Source organism: Pinus tabuliformis, chromosome 9, assembly GCF_031772625.1.
Source record: "Pinus tabuliformis cultivar Carrire ecotype Pingquan chromosome 9, CPIR1, whole genome shotgun sequence".
Taxonomy (NCBI): Eukaryota; Viridiplantae; Streptophyta; class Pinopsida; order Pinales; family Pinaceae; genus Pinus; species Pinus tabuliformis.
In genome coordinates this window covers 826,532,239-826,548,457 of record NC_142307.1, presented here as the reverse complement: position 1 = coordinate 826,548,457, position 16,219 = coordinate 826,532,239, and the positions used below count along the sequence as shown (strand labels likewise).

At 37.2% G+C, this 16,219-nt stretch overlaps 2 protein-coding genes across 3 annotated transcripts; one reads left to right on the top strand and one right to left on the bottom strand.

Annotated features, from left to right (window-relative positions):
* Positions 1-1,015: 1,015 nt before the first annotated feature.
* Positions 1,016-1,546, top strand: LOC149151342 (uncharacterized). Its single transcript, XM_089443130.1, has one exon. It carries the CDS (start codon positions 1,016-1,018, stop codon positions 1,544-1,546), a length of 531 nt encoding a protein of 176 aa, XP_089299256.1.
* A 5,578-nt stretch (positions 1,547-7,124) lies between these two features.
* Positions 7,125-11,757, bottom strand: LOC149151341 (protein MALE DISCOVERER 2-like). 2 transcript variants are annotated; one of them, XM_089441292.1, is made up of 7 exons: positions 10,511-11,746; positions 10,166-10,350; positions 9,091-9,164; positions 8,939-8,991; positions 8,648-8,799; positions 8,101-8,304; positions 7,125-7,986 (listed from the first exon to the last, which is right to left on the bottom strand). In XM_089441292.1, exons 1-7 carry the CDS (start codon positions 10,662-10,664, stop codon positions 7,738-7,740), a joined length of 1,071 nt encoding a protein of 356 aa, XP_089297418.1. In that variant the 5' UTR covers positions 10,665-11,746; the 3' UTR covers positions 7,125-7,737. The 2 variants fall into 2 exon arrangements, with proteins under 2 accessions (XP_089297418.1, XP_089297419.1); XM_089441293.1 differs by having other exon boundaries at positions 7,779-7,982; positions 10,511-11,757.
* Between the last annotated feature and the right edge of the window lie 4,462 nt (positions 11,758-16,219).

Here is a 16,219-nt window from a genome sequence, read left to right as displayed (position 1 = left end):
ACAGGTCCAGAAGGGGGTTCAAACGCAGAAGCATGGGTAATGGCTGTCAAAAGAGCACTTAGTTTTAAGGCATACACTTCTAGGGAAAAGGCCCAGATATCAATGAGTCTACTAAAAGGTGATGCCTTATTATGGTGGGTAAATGAAAAACAAAGATGCAAGTCACACCAGTGCAAGTTACTTGGGAAAAGTTTGAGGAAGCCTTCTGAACTAGATACCTATCAGAAGAGTACAAACACCAACAAGTAGGCGCTTTCCATGAAGTACGATAGAATGGTAGATCTATCGAAGACTATGAAGCTGAATTTTATTCGTTGGTCCATCACGTGTACTATATGGCTGATGATAAAAGTCACGCTGAAAGATTCTTGCATGGACTCGACCCCTTAGTCCGAGCAGAAGTCACCATGTGGAAAACCACCACTATGGCAACAACCACTAGTTTAGCCAAACAAGTCCTGAGGAAAATCAATATGAAGAAACAAATGGTGGTTGATGAAAATTCAAGAAAGGAGCATTCCACAATGAGGCTAAATAAACCTGGGGGGCAGCCATATAGATTCCAGGGAAGACAAAACACTATTTCTCGGATCGCTAGCGCAACTTCTCGATCGCCTCTAGGGGGACGTAAGGGTCAGCCTTACCTGAATAGTGGGTGGGGTAGAAGATTTGGTGACCAAGGACAAGTACAATGTAAGAAGCAGGCACCTGTAGAATGTTGGCAATGTAAAGGTCCACATTATAGAAAATATTGTCCAAGCTATAAAACAGGGATCAAACAACAAGAATACAAAGCAAAAGGAGGAAGATCACAAAACCCACATCGAATTCATGCAGCCATAAACCATCGCCAGGCTGAGCACCAAGCCACTGTAGTAGAGTCTGCAGGTATGATCAATAACATCCCTCTATCTGTGTTAATTGACCCAGGTACCATTGATAGTTTATTTCACCTTCAACAATACTTAGATGTGGATTGACAGCTCATGAGCAAAGTAACTTTAGAATGGTAGAAATGGCATCAAGCTCTCAGCGATCAGTAGGATCTATGATAAGAGATTGTAGTGTTAACATTGGGGGGTGTGATACCAAGGTGAACCTATATAGTACGACTCTCAAGACGTATGACTTAATTGTGGGAATGGATTGGCTTGAATCCCATCAAGCTATACTGGATTGTTATAATAAGACAGTTCTCATAAAAAATGACCAAGGAGAAACCAAGTTAATAAAAGGGATTAGACGTGATGTTATGTTGCGCCTCATATCAGCGAAGAAAGTTAATAAGTGTATGAGGAAAGGGTACAAGATTTATGCGATAGAAATGGTTCCTACCAACGAGAAGTCTTCGGATAAATTGCACCCACTACTTTCCGAATTTGCAGATGTATTTCCTCCAGAGCTACCAAGTTTGCCTCCAGTTCGAGAAATTGATTTCTCCATAACTTTGAAACCAAAAGTGGAACCCATATCCAAAACACCTTATCGAATGATTGTTCCAGAGCTTAACGAATTGAGTATACAACTCAAAGAACTTCTTGATTAAGGTTTTATATGACCCAGTGTGTCACCTTAGGGTGCACCAGTAATCTTTGTAAAGAAGAAGGATGGAACTCTTAGGTTATGTATTGATTACCGAGATCTAAACAAGGCCACCATTCGGAATAGGTAACCCATGCCTCGAATCGATGACCTCTTTGACCAACTAAAAAGAGCTTCAATATTCTCCAAGATAGACTTACGGTCAGGTTGCCATCAACTAAGAATCAAGGAGGAAGACATACCTAAGATGGCATTCAGAACGTGATATTGACACTATGAGTTTATTGTTATGCCATTTGGTTTGACTAATGCCCCAGCAGCCTTCATGAACTTGATGAACAGTGTCTTCCGAAAACATCTGGACCGCTTTGTCCAAGTGTTCTTGGATGGCATCCTCATTTACTCCCGTAAAGAGAAAGAGCATCTAGAACACTTGAGGTTGGTACCACAATGCCTTAGAGAACATAAGCTATATGGAAAACTTTCTAAATGTTCCTTCTTTGAGAAAGAAATTCAATATCTAGGCCATACAATTAGTGGCAAAGGCATTGCAGTTGATTATAGTAAGATTGAAACTATAATGACTTGGCCCTCTCCTCGGAATGTCAAAGAAGTACGCAGCTTTATGGGATTGGCATGCTACTATAGAAGGTTTATAGAAAGGTCCTCGCAAATATCTAATCTCATCACCCACCTCCAAAGGAAAGGGGTTAAGTTTGAATGGACAAGTGAATGTGAGAAAGCATTTAATGAGCTAAAACATCGACTAACAACGGCTCCAATATTAAAAGTACCCAACATGGACAAGGACTTTCTTGTATGCACGGATGCATCAGAAGAAGGATTAGGTGCAGTCTTGATGCAAGATGAAGGGGTTATCGCTTATGCTTCACGAAAACTTAAGAACCATGAAATTAATTACGCAACTCATGATTTGGAATTAGCAGCAGTTGTAATGGCCTTGAAATTGTGGAGACATTATCTAATGGGGTGTCAATTTGAATTAAAAACAGATCATAAAAGTCTTGAGTATATCTTCACACAAAAGGACCTTAATGCTCGACAACGACGCTGAAGTGAGCTATTTAGTGATTACGATTTCAAGATATCCTATATTAAGGGAAAAGAGAACAAAGTTGCAGATGCTTTAAGCAGGAGACCTACACTTCATTCAATATCATCATTAAAGATAGCCTTGAGGAGCCGGATTCTAAATCATCTAGTAGGGAACCCACATTACCAGCAAATAAAATTTGCCTTACAAGAAGAGGTACCTGTGGCGACCAAGTGGGAGGAATACACCTTAGAAAATGATGGATTGCTACGATATAAGGGTAGGGTTTACGTCCCAGAAGATGATGATCTTCGGAATTTAATAATGAAGGAAGCCCATCAAGCTCCATATGCTACACATCCAGGAGTCCAGAAAATGTATGCAGACTTAAAACAACTATTTTTTTGGACAGGAATGAAAAAGGATATAACAATGTTTGTGGCCCGATGTTTAGAATGTCAACAGGTTAAAGCTGAACATCGTCACCCAGCAAGGCTTTTACAACCCCATGATATACCGAAAACTAAGTGGGAAGTTGTTTCGATGGATTTTGTCGGAGGCTTACCTATGACATCCCAAAGACATGACTGTATTATGGTTGTGGTTGATAAATTAACTAAGAGTGATCACTTCATCCCAGTGAAGACCACCTTTGAAGCATCAGCTATCGCTCAAATTTTCCTAAAAGAAATAATTCGCCTTCATGGAGTACCAGGAAAGATAATATCTGACAGAGACACACGTTTTTCTTCCAGATTTTGGAAAAGTCTATTACAATCTATGGGAACACAACTGAATTTCAGTACAGCATATCACCCAGAGACAGATGGTCAAACAGAAAGAGTAAACCAAGTGTTGGAGGACATGCTGAGAATGTATGTCATGGATCAACAAAACCAATGGGAGAAATACCTTCCCTTAGTGGAGTGTGCATACAACAATAGTTACCACAGTTCAATACAGGCAGCTCCCTTCGAAATCTTGTATGGAAGACCATGTCGTACTCTGTTAAGCTAGGATCGATTAGAGGATCGAGTCATGTTGGGACCTGAAATGCTCCAAGAAATGGAAGAACAAATGGCCACAATTAAACAGAGACTAAAATAAGCGAGGGATTGCCAGAAAAGTTATGCTGATGCAAAGAGAATTGATAGAAACTTTGAGGAAGGAAGCCAAGTTTTTATTAGAATCAAACCCTTTAAAAGTCTCTTAAGGATGGGTAAGGGAACAAAGTTATCACCTAGATTTGTTGGGCCATTCACGATCCTAGAGAGGATTGGACTAGTTGCTTACAAGCTCGAGCTGATATTCCATCTAAGAAGGATGCATAACGTGTTTCATGTGTTAGGATATTCCGACACATAGGAAATAGTTAAGTATAACTTGGTCTAGTATAGAGTTAGGTAAAGTGTATTTCTTTACTATGTACATTTTGTAACTTACAATCCGACGGTCACGATATGTAGTGATCCAACGGTTCATTCTCTTGATCCGTGGCTTAACACCCGATTGGTCCATGATTTCTATTTAAAGAGCATGGAAGGTCATTTGTAAGTTAACCGTCCATGAGAGAAGCTTATGTAAATTTTCATTCTTTTATTAATAAATTGCCTGAAGTGGCCGCGTTGGCTCAGGCCGTGGACTGTTTCCCTCTTTGAGGGTTTTAACCACGTCAAAAGTATTGGTGTATTGATCTGTGATCTGTTTGTGAGCAGTGTCCTTTGGTGTTCTGTCTGAGGAACTTACCCTGTAAATTCCTACATATTTTCTATGCGTAGAAAATATGTACCCAACCCGTCCCATGTTTTGAAATTTGAAAAATTGCAGGTTTCCGAGGAAGGAGTCCTTCAAGTTGAACCATTCTGTATACTAGATCGTCGGGATCCTCAACTCAAGAACCATGAATTTGAGCAAGTCAAGGTCCAATGGGACTAATATAGCCCAAGGTCAACCACCTGGGAAGATGCAGCTGTTATTTTTCAAGACTTTCCTTATTTACTTGATTAAAATGTGTGGAAATGCTCTTAGTTAACACAAGTACTTGACTAATATGATATAATGATGCACAAATGGTTCTTATAGTGATATTGTATCCTTATGATTTGCATAGGATTTATGATGCTACGATATGAGGTTTATTTACACATGGTTCATCTATTATGTAAAGTCATCATATATCTCTAATGCAATATGTGCCTATCATAATTTAAAATGGTGAAGCATGTAATAGTTGCACATAAATGACATGCATGAGCAGGCAGTTTGTTATTAACAATGATAAATATTTTCACGATGACATAAAAGACTTCGCATGTGGATTATTTTCTATGATACTATGATGATATAGCAAATGCATTGTTGCATGTTGAGCTGTAATGATCGACAAGACTACACATTGGGCCGTGAGAGCCGATTTATTTGATGATCTCGTGCGAGCCCATACACATGAGGGAGAATAAGTAATACCATATGGGTTGGGGACAAAACTCAATCAACAGTACATATGCCAGTGGTTCCTTTGTCTTGTGTATAGCTCTTGATGGATAGCTCTTGAAGAGCTACGAGACCATCTTGAGGAGGCCAAGTGCCTAATGTTCTAGGCTAAGTGCCAAAGTCTGGAAGGGATGTAAAGGACTTCACTGCCTGGGGCTGTGCGCCTTACTAGTTATGGAGGGAGTGGGCCAGCCTTGCAAGATGCCCGGGGTCATTGAGTACCGGACTGAATGCCTGCCTTGGGGCAGATGAGGTCTGAGTTAGGCGTGAGCCTTGGGGCCATCCTTGGACTAGGATACAAACCGAGTCAGGCTTATGCTTGGTGCCGAAAGTGGGAAAAAGGGCAGAGATTCCTTGAGATTTCCCGGGTGTTGGGGACTTTCGATGCCTGTTGGTTATACTAGTTCAGCAGAGGGTGTTGGCAACATGAAGTAAATTAAATAATAAATAATTCAACTTAACTTCAGGACGAAGTTCCTTAAAGTGGGAGAGTATGTATTATCCCTCCCCTTAATAATAAATAGTAAATAATAATAAATAATAGATAATAATAAATAATAATATAATAATAAATAATAAATAATGAAAATAATAAATAATACAAAAATAATAATTAATAATATAAATAATAATAAATAATAAATGTTAAATAATAAATAAGATTAAAAATATATACAAAGAAAACAAATAAGCTCTAGATAAGAATAAATAAAAATAAAACAAGGAAACTATCAAAAAAAATGAAATAAAACAAGAAAAGCTAAAAATCAAAAGGAAAGTAAGAAATAAAACAAGAAAGCTAAAAAAATCAAAAGAAAGTTGCATGTAGACACATGGAGTGTGTGCATGTGGTTTCCCTTTCAATATTTGTTCTATTTAATAGATGGGAGAGAGATGAGAGGCATCCCTGCATTCCATCTTTCTGAGTTTCTATCTTGCATTCTCTTGGGAGAATGATGTTCTAAGACTTATGAATCACTAGCAGTAGTATGTTGATTGAGGGCTCGGGGGTGGCCAGTTGTTGCAGATCCTTGCACAATTGAGCCTACGGTTGGGTGGAGAGTCGTCCCCAAAACCTTGTTGTCATCTGGCACACTTCGATTACAGGTAATATAGGTATGAACTTATTTGTCTACTTATGTTTTTAATTAAGAAATTAACTTATTTTTATCTTGTACTGTTACAGACACAAAAACAACAATATGAATTTATGAGTCCACAACTGATATATCAAATTCCATATCCAATAAGAGTACATAACTCAAATGGAGAGTGAGTTCAGTTGAGTTGTGACTTGGAAAATAAGGTCAACTGTCAAACAAAAGCATTTAACAGGCTAAAGCAAGCCAATATTTATATTGACCTTTAATCTATCGTTCCATATGAATCTCCATAGCTTGCTTAACCCAAGTAGCCATGATAACATAGAGATGTTCTCACTGAGATGGATATGCAAGCTTCACAAGTTCACATCAATGAATCAACTATAGAAAGGCCAGCTTGTCTCCTATTGAGGAGCATGCCTGATGACGGTATACAAATTTACCAGAAGCCACGTTAGAAATGATGAACTCCATGAAACAATTCGCAATATCTGGTCCAGTGATTGACTCTTGCATTTCTAGACCCTTTATCCACATTTATATTTGTAGTCTTTGTTGATATTAGATGCTCCAAAATATTGGGTCATTGAAGAATTATAGATATTTGAAATTAATGCACATACAAGGCAACCCTTCAGTAACGATTAACCAAGTTTCTATCTTGACCAAATAATTCTTTTTCTTCCCCAAAGGGTAGAAAAAGGGAATGGAATCAGTCTGTAGTATAGACCCTACCATCAGAGCAACCTCTTTACCTTCTATGTGGCAATACTTGATAATTAAGCATCATAAATGTACATGGGGATCCATTGCCATTAGTCTTGACAAGGTCCTTTGAGGTGTATTTCTATTTTAGCGGCAAAGGCGAGAACAGGAAAGGAAAGCAAGGAATGCAAAACAAGGCAACTAATAACCAGAACTGCACATAAAGAGAGATAGAAAAATGAATTTACGTTTAGCATTTTTTAAACATGCTCAAACTCGAGCTACAAGGACAATTTGTGAAACAAGATCAAAACACAACTTGCCAAGTATCAGATTTCAAAATCAATAAAAAGAGGGCAGCCATTGAAATTTGTTCTCAAGATTTCAACAAAATATAACTGCAGACAAAAAACAGAGCTATAAACCGCCCAATGCAGAGGGGAATTGGTACAGCAAATAGGTTTCATGTTTTCAGACATATCCAAGGACTACAAGCCTTCAAAATGGTGACCTGTCAAAGGTTGGCCCAGGTTCAGTAAGTGGTAGAGGCATTCTGACATGAATAGGTTCTGCAACATTCAGTATGCGTGGGGCACTCGGGGTACAGTTAAATACTGTTGTGCAAAATATCTTTGCAGTGGTGTGTGTTTATGGTTCTTCAAAGAGGGGTAATGTGAAAAAACAAACAAAACAAAAACAGATGAGGAAGACAATCCCAAATTCAGTAGACATTTACTGTTAAAAGCATAAGTACAAAATCAACACAACCTAGAATAAGCTCCTCATACAACCATGCTTGCCTATGTGCGCACCAAGATCAAAGATAGAACAAAACATATACTACAATATTTCCAGCAGACCCCTAAGTGTGACAGGACTATTGGCAGGTGCGGCTGCTTCTGTGGCAATCTTTAGGTCTTTTGTCAGCATTTCCACCACATCTCTCATGACAGGTCGGCTTGATGAATCTCTCTGAATGCATAGGCGTGCAACCTCACAGACTGAACAGAGTTCAGCATCGTCTACTTTGTTCAGTGTAGGATCAACCAGCCCCACCATCTGCTCTTTGCTTTGCAGAAATTTCCCTGCCTGCTTCAACCAGCATACGCTTTTCATCATTAGCACTTGTAGGGATTTCACTCTTATAACCATTCAGATGTTCCATTTTAACAGAAAATATGAGTTAAAAGAGAATTTCCATACCCATTCAACTAGTGTGCCTGTTTTCTCACTATATGGTAGCCTTCCTGATACAATTTCCAACAGGAGTATACCAAAAGAATACACATCCCCTGCACGACTATACACGCCATTGTGAACAGTTTCTGGATCTACAGAGGCTCCTGTTCTTCTAACTGGAGCCAGCTCTGAACTTGCTAATACTGGCACCTTCCCAATGCCATTTATCTGTATAAACAATATACATGAGAAGAAACACAGCAAAGTGAAACGGGAACAAGGATGAAAGATGGTTAAACCTAAAATCATTACTCACTCCCTAAGATTAATTTTGAATGACAACGCAATGGAAACTCTAAAAATATATAGCTTATATTACAGCTGGTAGTCTACAAGAAGAATATACAGAGCTAAAAACATGTTATTAAATGGTAAAAATCCCATGACAGACTATGGTACTCCAAGAACTCCATAAAATAAATTAAAATATACAAGAAGACTAGAAAACGGACACTGCAAGATAAGGGACAAATTAGAAACCAAAATAGGTTGAAACATGTATTTAAATCACCTTTGCAGCATAATCTTCCGTAAGAAGAATATTGCATGAACGAAGATCCCCATGGATAACTGGAGGATCACATGAATGGTGTAGGTATGCCAGTCCATATGCTATTCCAATGATAATTCTCATCCTCTGTTTCCAAGTGAGATGTTCATATCCTGTACATATAATAACTAGGAATAAGTAGGATAACTGAAGTATTTGTAACTGTCGAGCATAAATCTTTGCATAGTAATTTGCATAAACTAACCCCGAATTACAAAGATGATTATATATGCACATATCCAAGTTGCACACCATGTAAGTTCTCGAAGAGAGTTCCATTTGCAGCATACTGAAAGATGAGCGTTCTGCAGATTAAAAAAGAATAAAGTCATCTTCCAGTTCCCCTACCAGAACAAAGCCACAGAAACTCAAGTTAATAGGATTTGAAAGGTAGCATTTCTTGCCTGCAGCAACCATCCTCACAATATCCTATTAGGTTCACCAGATGCTGATGACGAATACGTGACAACAACTCTAACTGCACAAGGTTCCAAAGCATAGAAGCGTTCAGGAATAAGCTATTTCCCATGTACAGAAGTAGAAACTTTGAATCCATAAAATTGTGGCATATATGTATTATGAAGAATGAAATAGAGCCTTGAGGGAATGTTCAAGTTCTAAACACATGCTTCGCCTCTTATTTAGCTGAGAATTAGATTATATATAGTTTGTAGAAGTAGTTGACAAAATTTTCCCTTCTCTGCAAATATATATTTTGAGAAAGTATGAACAATGGATCAAACAGTTAAAAGCAATCCATGGTCTATTTGGCAATGTAAGTCACTCCACCTGCAGTTGTGCATGCTTAAATTTAGAAAGGGTTGAAAATATTTTAGGATTGACAGGCCCTAATTTTGTTAGTCCTGGTAGTGAATGGGTAGGTTTCCCAAAAAGGTAAAGCTGCCTATGTGGTGTTCCAAGTTACCCAAAAGAACAAAACAGACATTAAATATGCTAAATATAGACAATGGCTCCCCCATAGAGTAACGAGATCAAATAAATATATAGGTCTGTGCAGTGTGGATGAATGCCTGCAATGGTCTGCTAGATATACTAATTTCTCTGCCATTCCTCATGCAGGATCACGCCAGCTTAGTCGGAAAGGAGCTCTACAGACATGCATATGAATGGAACTCCTGACCTGGTAAGGAACCTGCCATATGTGCAGCTGAGGGAGAGAGATATTCCCAACACAGTACTAAAATGCATTATTTTTAAGTGGTATTAATAAGAACATTATAAAGTCTGAACTCTTGCACCATTTAATATAAGATGTTTGTATATCACGGCCAAAACACCACAATATGAAGATACCACATCACGGACTGTACACTGACAACTAAGAAAAATATTTACCATAAATTTTATTCATCTCATTCACTACTCAGTTTAGTCAACAATATAACGTCTGACAAATCATCTAGTATTACATAAAATGAAAAAATAAAAACACAACAGAGATAAATGAAGTATGGATGCCTGAAAGCGGGAGCGTGCTTCAACATCAGAACTGTGAGCTACATCTCTTTTCGGCACTTTGATTGCCACTTCCATGTGATCTGGTAAAATTCCTTTAAACACGTCATTGGTTGTTCCTTCTCCTATTTTGTTACTGAAGCCTTCACTGTATTGTTCAATCTCCTTCAATGTATATTCCTTTCTATCTGCATTTCAGAGCACAAAACAGAAAATAGATGAATCATAAAGCCATCATTATGTTATCTTTAAAACCTAACATGGTTATTGAAGCTCACACTGCCTGGCACAGGCTATCTCAGTTTCTAATGTAATATGCAGGATAGAACAGATGAAAGGCTAGCTCACCTCTATGACCACTGTTTAGTTTTGCTGGTCTGCTCTCTGAAATGGATAGTATGTGCTTAGCTACCAACACAGATGTACGAATAATAAATAAGAAGAGAAGAGCCAGTGCAATTAGAGAAGTGGCTGCTATGAGCCCAATTAGCCATGCTTCCATTTTCCTTTAACTGTTTGAATATATCTCTATTTGTTTTTGATAGAAAACATCCAATTTTTTTCTCAAGCTAGATCGAAACTCCTGGGGCGTATCTCTGGGATTTGAAAGAGGCGCAAGCACCAAACTAGGTAGATGAGATTGCTGCATGCACCAAAAAGGCTGAAAATAGAACCTGGGGTAGTTAAGACAAACTCTTACGAGTTTACCAAGGAATCACATTTCAACGGAGAGTGGATTTGAGCTCAAATTTGTACACATGGGTAATGATCTCCTGGTACCATAATTTTAATCCCTATATCTAAGTAACCTCATGGCTACCTCAAGGTCATCTAACAACGGGTGGGAATGGAACCTAATCAAAACGTATTGGCTGAAGTTCCTGAGACCTGTTAAACTCCTCGCACTTTACCGATTGTATTGGCCTCTATTGCTAATGTTTTCAGGCCTACAAGTATGAATGTGGCAACGAGAGGCTATGATCTGTTTCCAGAGCTCAGAACAGGTATGAATGTATTAATAAGATAATCATTAGGCCCATGTTTGCAGGCATTGGTGGTTGGCGTCACTGGTAGGGTTTGCTTGCATTTTGGATAGAGCAGGCGGTCGGTCATGGATTCAAAGCTGAGTGAAAAGGAGTCCTCTCCTCGTTGGAAAAGCACCAATGCTGTCTACACCCAACACGCCAACATAGAGATTCACATCATGATTGCAGTCGAAAGCATGTGCGTGTGAGTCTCAAATGAGTAAAGAAAGTCAGCTGAAATTAATGCCATTTTTTTCACCAACAGGAAAAACACAGGTCAGACTGCAGGGACACTTCACAGGGTTCAGATTTCCCTTGTTATATGCATCTGTCTATCCATTTACTTCTGTGACAGGGTTGATACGTACAATGGCACTGACAGAACACTGGTCTTCCCAACCAACTCCTTGTACTGCATTCATTTCGGTTTTCTTCCTTTCCTTGGAGTAGGGGCGGGGAGACATTTAAGTATTCGTATTCTTCCCCAGAGCAAGGAAGAATCAGTACTCTTCTCATTAATTTTTTGCTCGCTTCCACATGAAGGAACCCAACTAGGACCCGGTGAACAGTACATGTGTGTATAAAAGGAAACGTATGGATAATGGCATGGCACATTATTTAAGTAATGGCATCGATGTTAGCAAAATTACACTTGGGTAATGATGACAAAACCAATGATGATGGTACTTCGCTGAAGAACAACTTGATTTAATATGGTTTTGAATTTCATGACAGCACACATAGAGGCAGGTATACCAAACAGTAGGGTTTGAATTTTAATTTAATTTTACTTAAATACACTGTCACACTATAGAGTGGGAGGTTTAATTTTAATTTTTACAGGAGAAGGGACCATAGAGCTTTCCAAGTGCTCCCTCGTCTGTGAACAATGACTTGGGCAGAAACCAATCAAATGCAGAACGACAAAACCAAATGGTCAACACCTAACGCATATGTACAAATGCATAAGGATGTCACAGTCGGGTGATTATTTTAGGTTTTGCAGCGACACAGGTTCTGATTTTAAATATGTTCATCATTGTTGGCGCTTTTTACAATTATATTTTGCTTCAATCCATTTCAACAAAATCAAATAGCACATAGCTTTGTTTCCTTGATAAGGAAATACAAGGGTGAGTAATATTTTACACTCGATCTTATACAACTGTATTTTGAGACTTTACTATAAAATAATTAATAGCCTTTTAATGTGATTTGAAGATGTGATATTTACATTATATCTACATGTATTTTGGTACCTGACTTTAAAATAATTATTAGCCTTTTTATGTGATTGCAAGATGTGATGTTCACATTATAATAATTACAAGGCTAGGAAAGGTACTAAGGTATTGGGGTGGTTTTTATGAGGTGAAAGGTTTTTATATATATATATATTACTGTAATAATTTTGATGGGTCTATTTGAAGGGAATTTTTATGGACCTAAAGAGAATTTGAACCCACAATTCATGACAGAGGACCAATGATTTGATAACAAGTTTCAACCAACTAAGCTACCTATCAAGGCTATTTTGATATATAACTTAATACGAAAGAGTTGTACACATTTTTAAAATTTAACATAAAGTTTATTTATTTTATTAATATATATATATATATATATATATACATCAAGTTTTCAAGATGGAAATGTGGGAATAGAAAAATGCACAAAGAACATGTCACAGCACCCTACAAATTTTAGGGGAATTTAAGGAGGACACATCATAAGTGAAATATATAGATGGATACATCATAAATGATTTAATGAAATAGAAATAATAAAATATTGTACATATTGATTTAAATTCATCATTTGTTATTCTAAAACCTATATTGACTTGAACTCATCATTCATCATTCTAAAATTGACATTGATTTAAATTCATCATTCAATATTCTAGAATTTGATTAGTACTAAGAAAAATAATAGATATTACAAATTTTAGGGGAATTTAAGGAGGACACATCATAAATGAAATATATAGATGGATACATCATAAATGATTTAATGAAATAGAAATAATAAAATATTGTACATATTGATTTAAATTCATCATTTGTTATTCTAAAACCTATATTGACTTGAACTCATCATTCATCATTCTAAAATTGACATTGATTTAAATTCATCATTCAATATTCTAGAATTTGATTAGTACTAAGAAAAATAATAGATATTAAAGCCTAAAGACTGGATTAATAAGTTGAAATTACTCAAACTCAAAAGCAATAAAGTGTGGCAAGTCAAAGACTCGATTTGAGGTCATCGATATCTAGAGTCAAGAATGGAAAGTTAAAACTGAAAATGGACAATGGACAATGAACAATTGTTATCATAACCAAAATAAGTGACCTCAAAACCAGGAACTGAAGAAAAAAAACAGCAACAACAACAACATCAGTCGACAAAAAAATACATAAATATTCAACTTTTGAAAAATACATAAATATTCATGTGCATCCATATGAATCCAAACCATCATACACAAATAAGCAAAGTTTCTAATATATATCAAATGTAAGTGTGCATATACCCAAAACAACAGTGAGTACACTCTGTGTTTCAACCAAAAATACATCAACAAAGAAGCTCTAGATGGCCTATGTAATCTCAAAAAAATCATGCTACAACAAATACATACATACCATCAAATCATTGCATATATTGGGATCCTTATCATCAATTTGACCCTTGAAGCATTAAAATAAGATAGAAAAAGCTTAACATGTAAAATTAAGATTTTGTTTGAGTGATGGGTACATTTTTACTAGGATCGTGATAGAGGAGTTCAATAATCAATGCCACCAACATCGAGGTACATACAAGGCTAGATGCTCTTGATTAAATGCTAGTTTCGTACTCCCATACATGATAGAATCTAGTGGAAATGTTGCAATCCTCCAATCTTGAAATCATAAAAATTGTTAAGTCTTCTGGATTTTGAGTGGGATCTAAAATTCTACTTCCTCCGCATGAAATCTAATGAGGTTGAAATCAATCTCAAATGTCTTAAAACAATTATTAGTAATGTTAAAAATGGAAGTAAAAGGATGAAAATGAATTTTACCATTAATTGCATAACATTAATAGGGTCTTAGGGTCAAATATCAAGCACTTATAAATTATTGTTGTTAGGAAAAATTCATGGGGATGCCCCCAAGTAGAGGACATTCCCCCTGTGTTTCCTTGAGTTTTTCAAAAAAGAGATGTGTAAAAATGTTTCCCTAGATGTTCTCTATCTTAGAAGCATAAAAATTGTGAATAACATACCTTCACTCTAAAGAACGCGTTCTGTAAAATACCATACATATATATAAATAAATATTAAAAAAACTTTAAATTTTATAATGTCCCTAACTCCCTTGATTAAGAAATTGGTTGTTGTTTAATTTATTGTGGTCCATTAGGTAGTCAAAATGTGTAATCAATAAATGTAAGGTGGACTCTTCAAAGAAGGCCCACCGGTTAGTTATTTTAGTCTCATCAATGAAGGCCCACTAGTTATTTATTGTAGCCTCGTCAATGAAGGGGCACTAGGTGTTTAGGTTTTTGGTTAGAAACTATTTATAGTAGTAGAAACTATGTAATTTGGTGCTAAGCGATTGAAATTATAATGGAGCACTATTTAATTGGAGGTTTCCCCTTGAAGAGGCAAGCAAACATTGTTTTTTATTCTTAATATCAATAAAGGTTTGCTTATTATTATTGTTTCAATAATGTGATTGTGTTTTATTTTTCTTCTACACACACACACACATATATACACATTTGTATATATACATATGTTTATATATGTACATGAGGATCCATCATTTAAAGGGTAGGATTGTGGTTGGAGAAGCATAGATACCAAGAAATACAAGTGGAGTCACCTAATTGGACACCCTTGTACACCTCGGTTGGTACACATTAAATAGTATTCCATCAAACAAAATTTTTCTATTGATTTGATCTTCCATGTATCTTCAATTTCAAATGCCCCTTGAGAGCACTTGAAAACAATCTTACATAAGTCTCTCATCAATTATATTACTATAGTACACTCATAACAACACTAAAGGCTATCACGAGATTTGAAGGCAGCGGGGAGCGAGGGCGAACAGCGAGGGCTTCAGATAGTTGCAGTCGGTGATCCATATGGAGGGCTGCAGAGGAGGGAGCTCCACTCCCTCCTATAAGGAGGTCGTTGCTAGTAGAGGCAAGAAACCTCTAGAAAATGCTAGAGGTATTGTGGAGGAAGGGAAAAGAAACATGGAAGAGGAGAAAGGAGAAGCCATAAATAAGGAAAATAATGGCACAAAAGACAAGGAGGCAGAAGACAAAAAACAGGGAACTTAAGACAAAAAACAAAAGGGACCCTGCAAACCCAAAGCAGAGATAACACCCAGAGTTATTTTAAATGATCCGGCTCTGTAGGCGCACAGGGATCACATGCGGACGTATGCCATCATCTGTAAATTCATGGGATTATGGCCCACTGAAAAAGCTTTATAGTTGTGGATCAAATACCGCTGGAAACCGAAAGGGAGCATTGACCTACATCTTGGGTCAAAGGGATTCTTTACTATGGTGTTCACGAATATTGAAGACAAGGACAGAGTATTTGAAGGAGGGCCTTACTTCTATGCAGCAGTTGGACTCTACATGCGGCCATGGATGATGAATTTTGTTCTAGAGTGGGAAACTTTTACTTCAGTACCGGTCTGGGTAAGGCTTTATTCTCTACCTCTTGATTACTGGCAAAATGAATCGTTAGCCGCCATAGACAACAAATTAGGTCGTTTTTTCAAAGCTTCTGAAGCCATAAGAAAGGGAAAATATACTTCCTTTGCTAGAATATGTGTGGAAATGGATCTTTCAGGAGCTCTACCGAATGAGGTGATCTTGGAAGTTTTTGATGAAGAATGGTTGCAAACAGTAGACTATGAGCACATTCCGTTCAGATGTCGCAAATGGCATGAACATGGACACCTTTTCAGAGACTATCTGCTCAGTAAAGTAGTAAACAAGAGCAAAACTAACACAA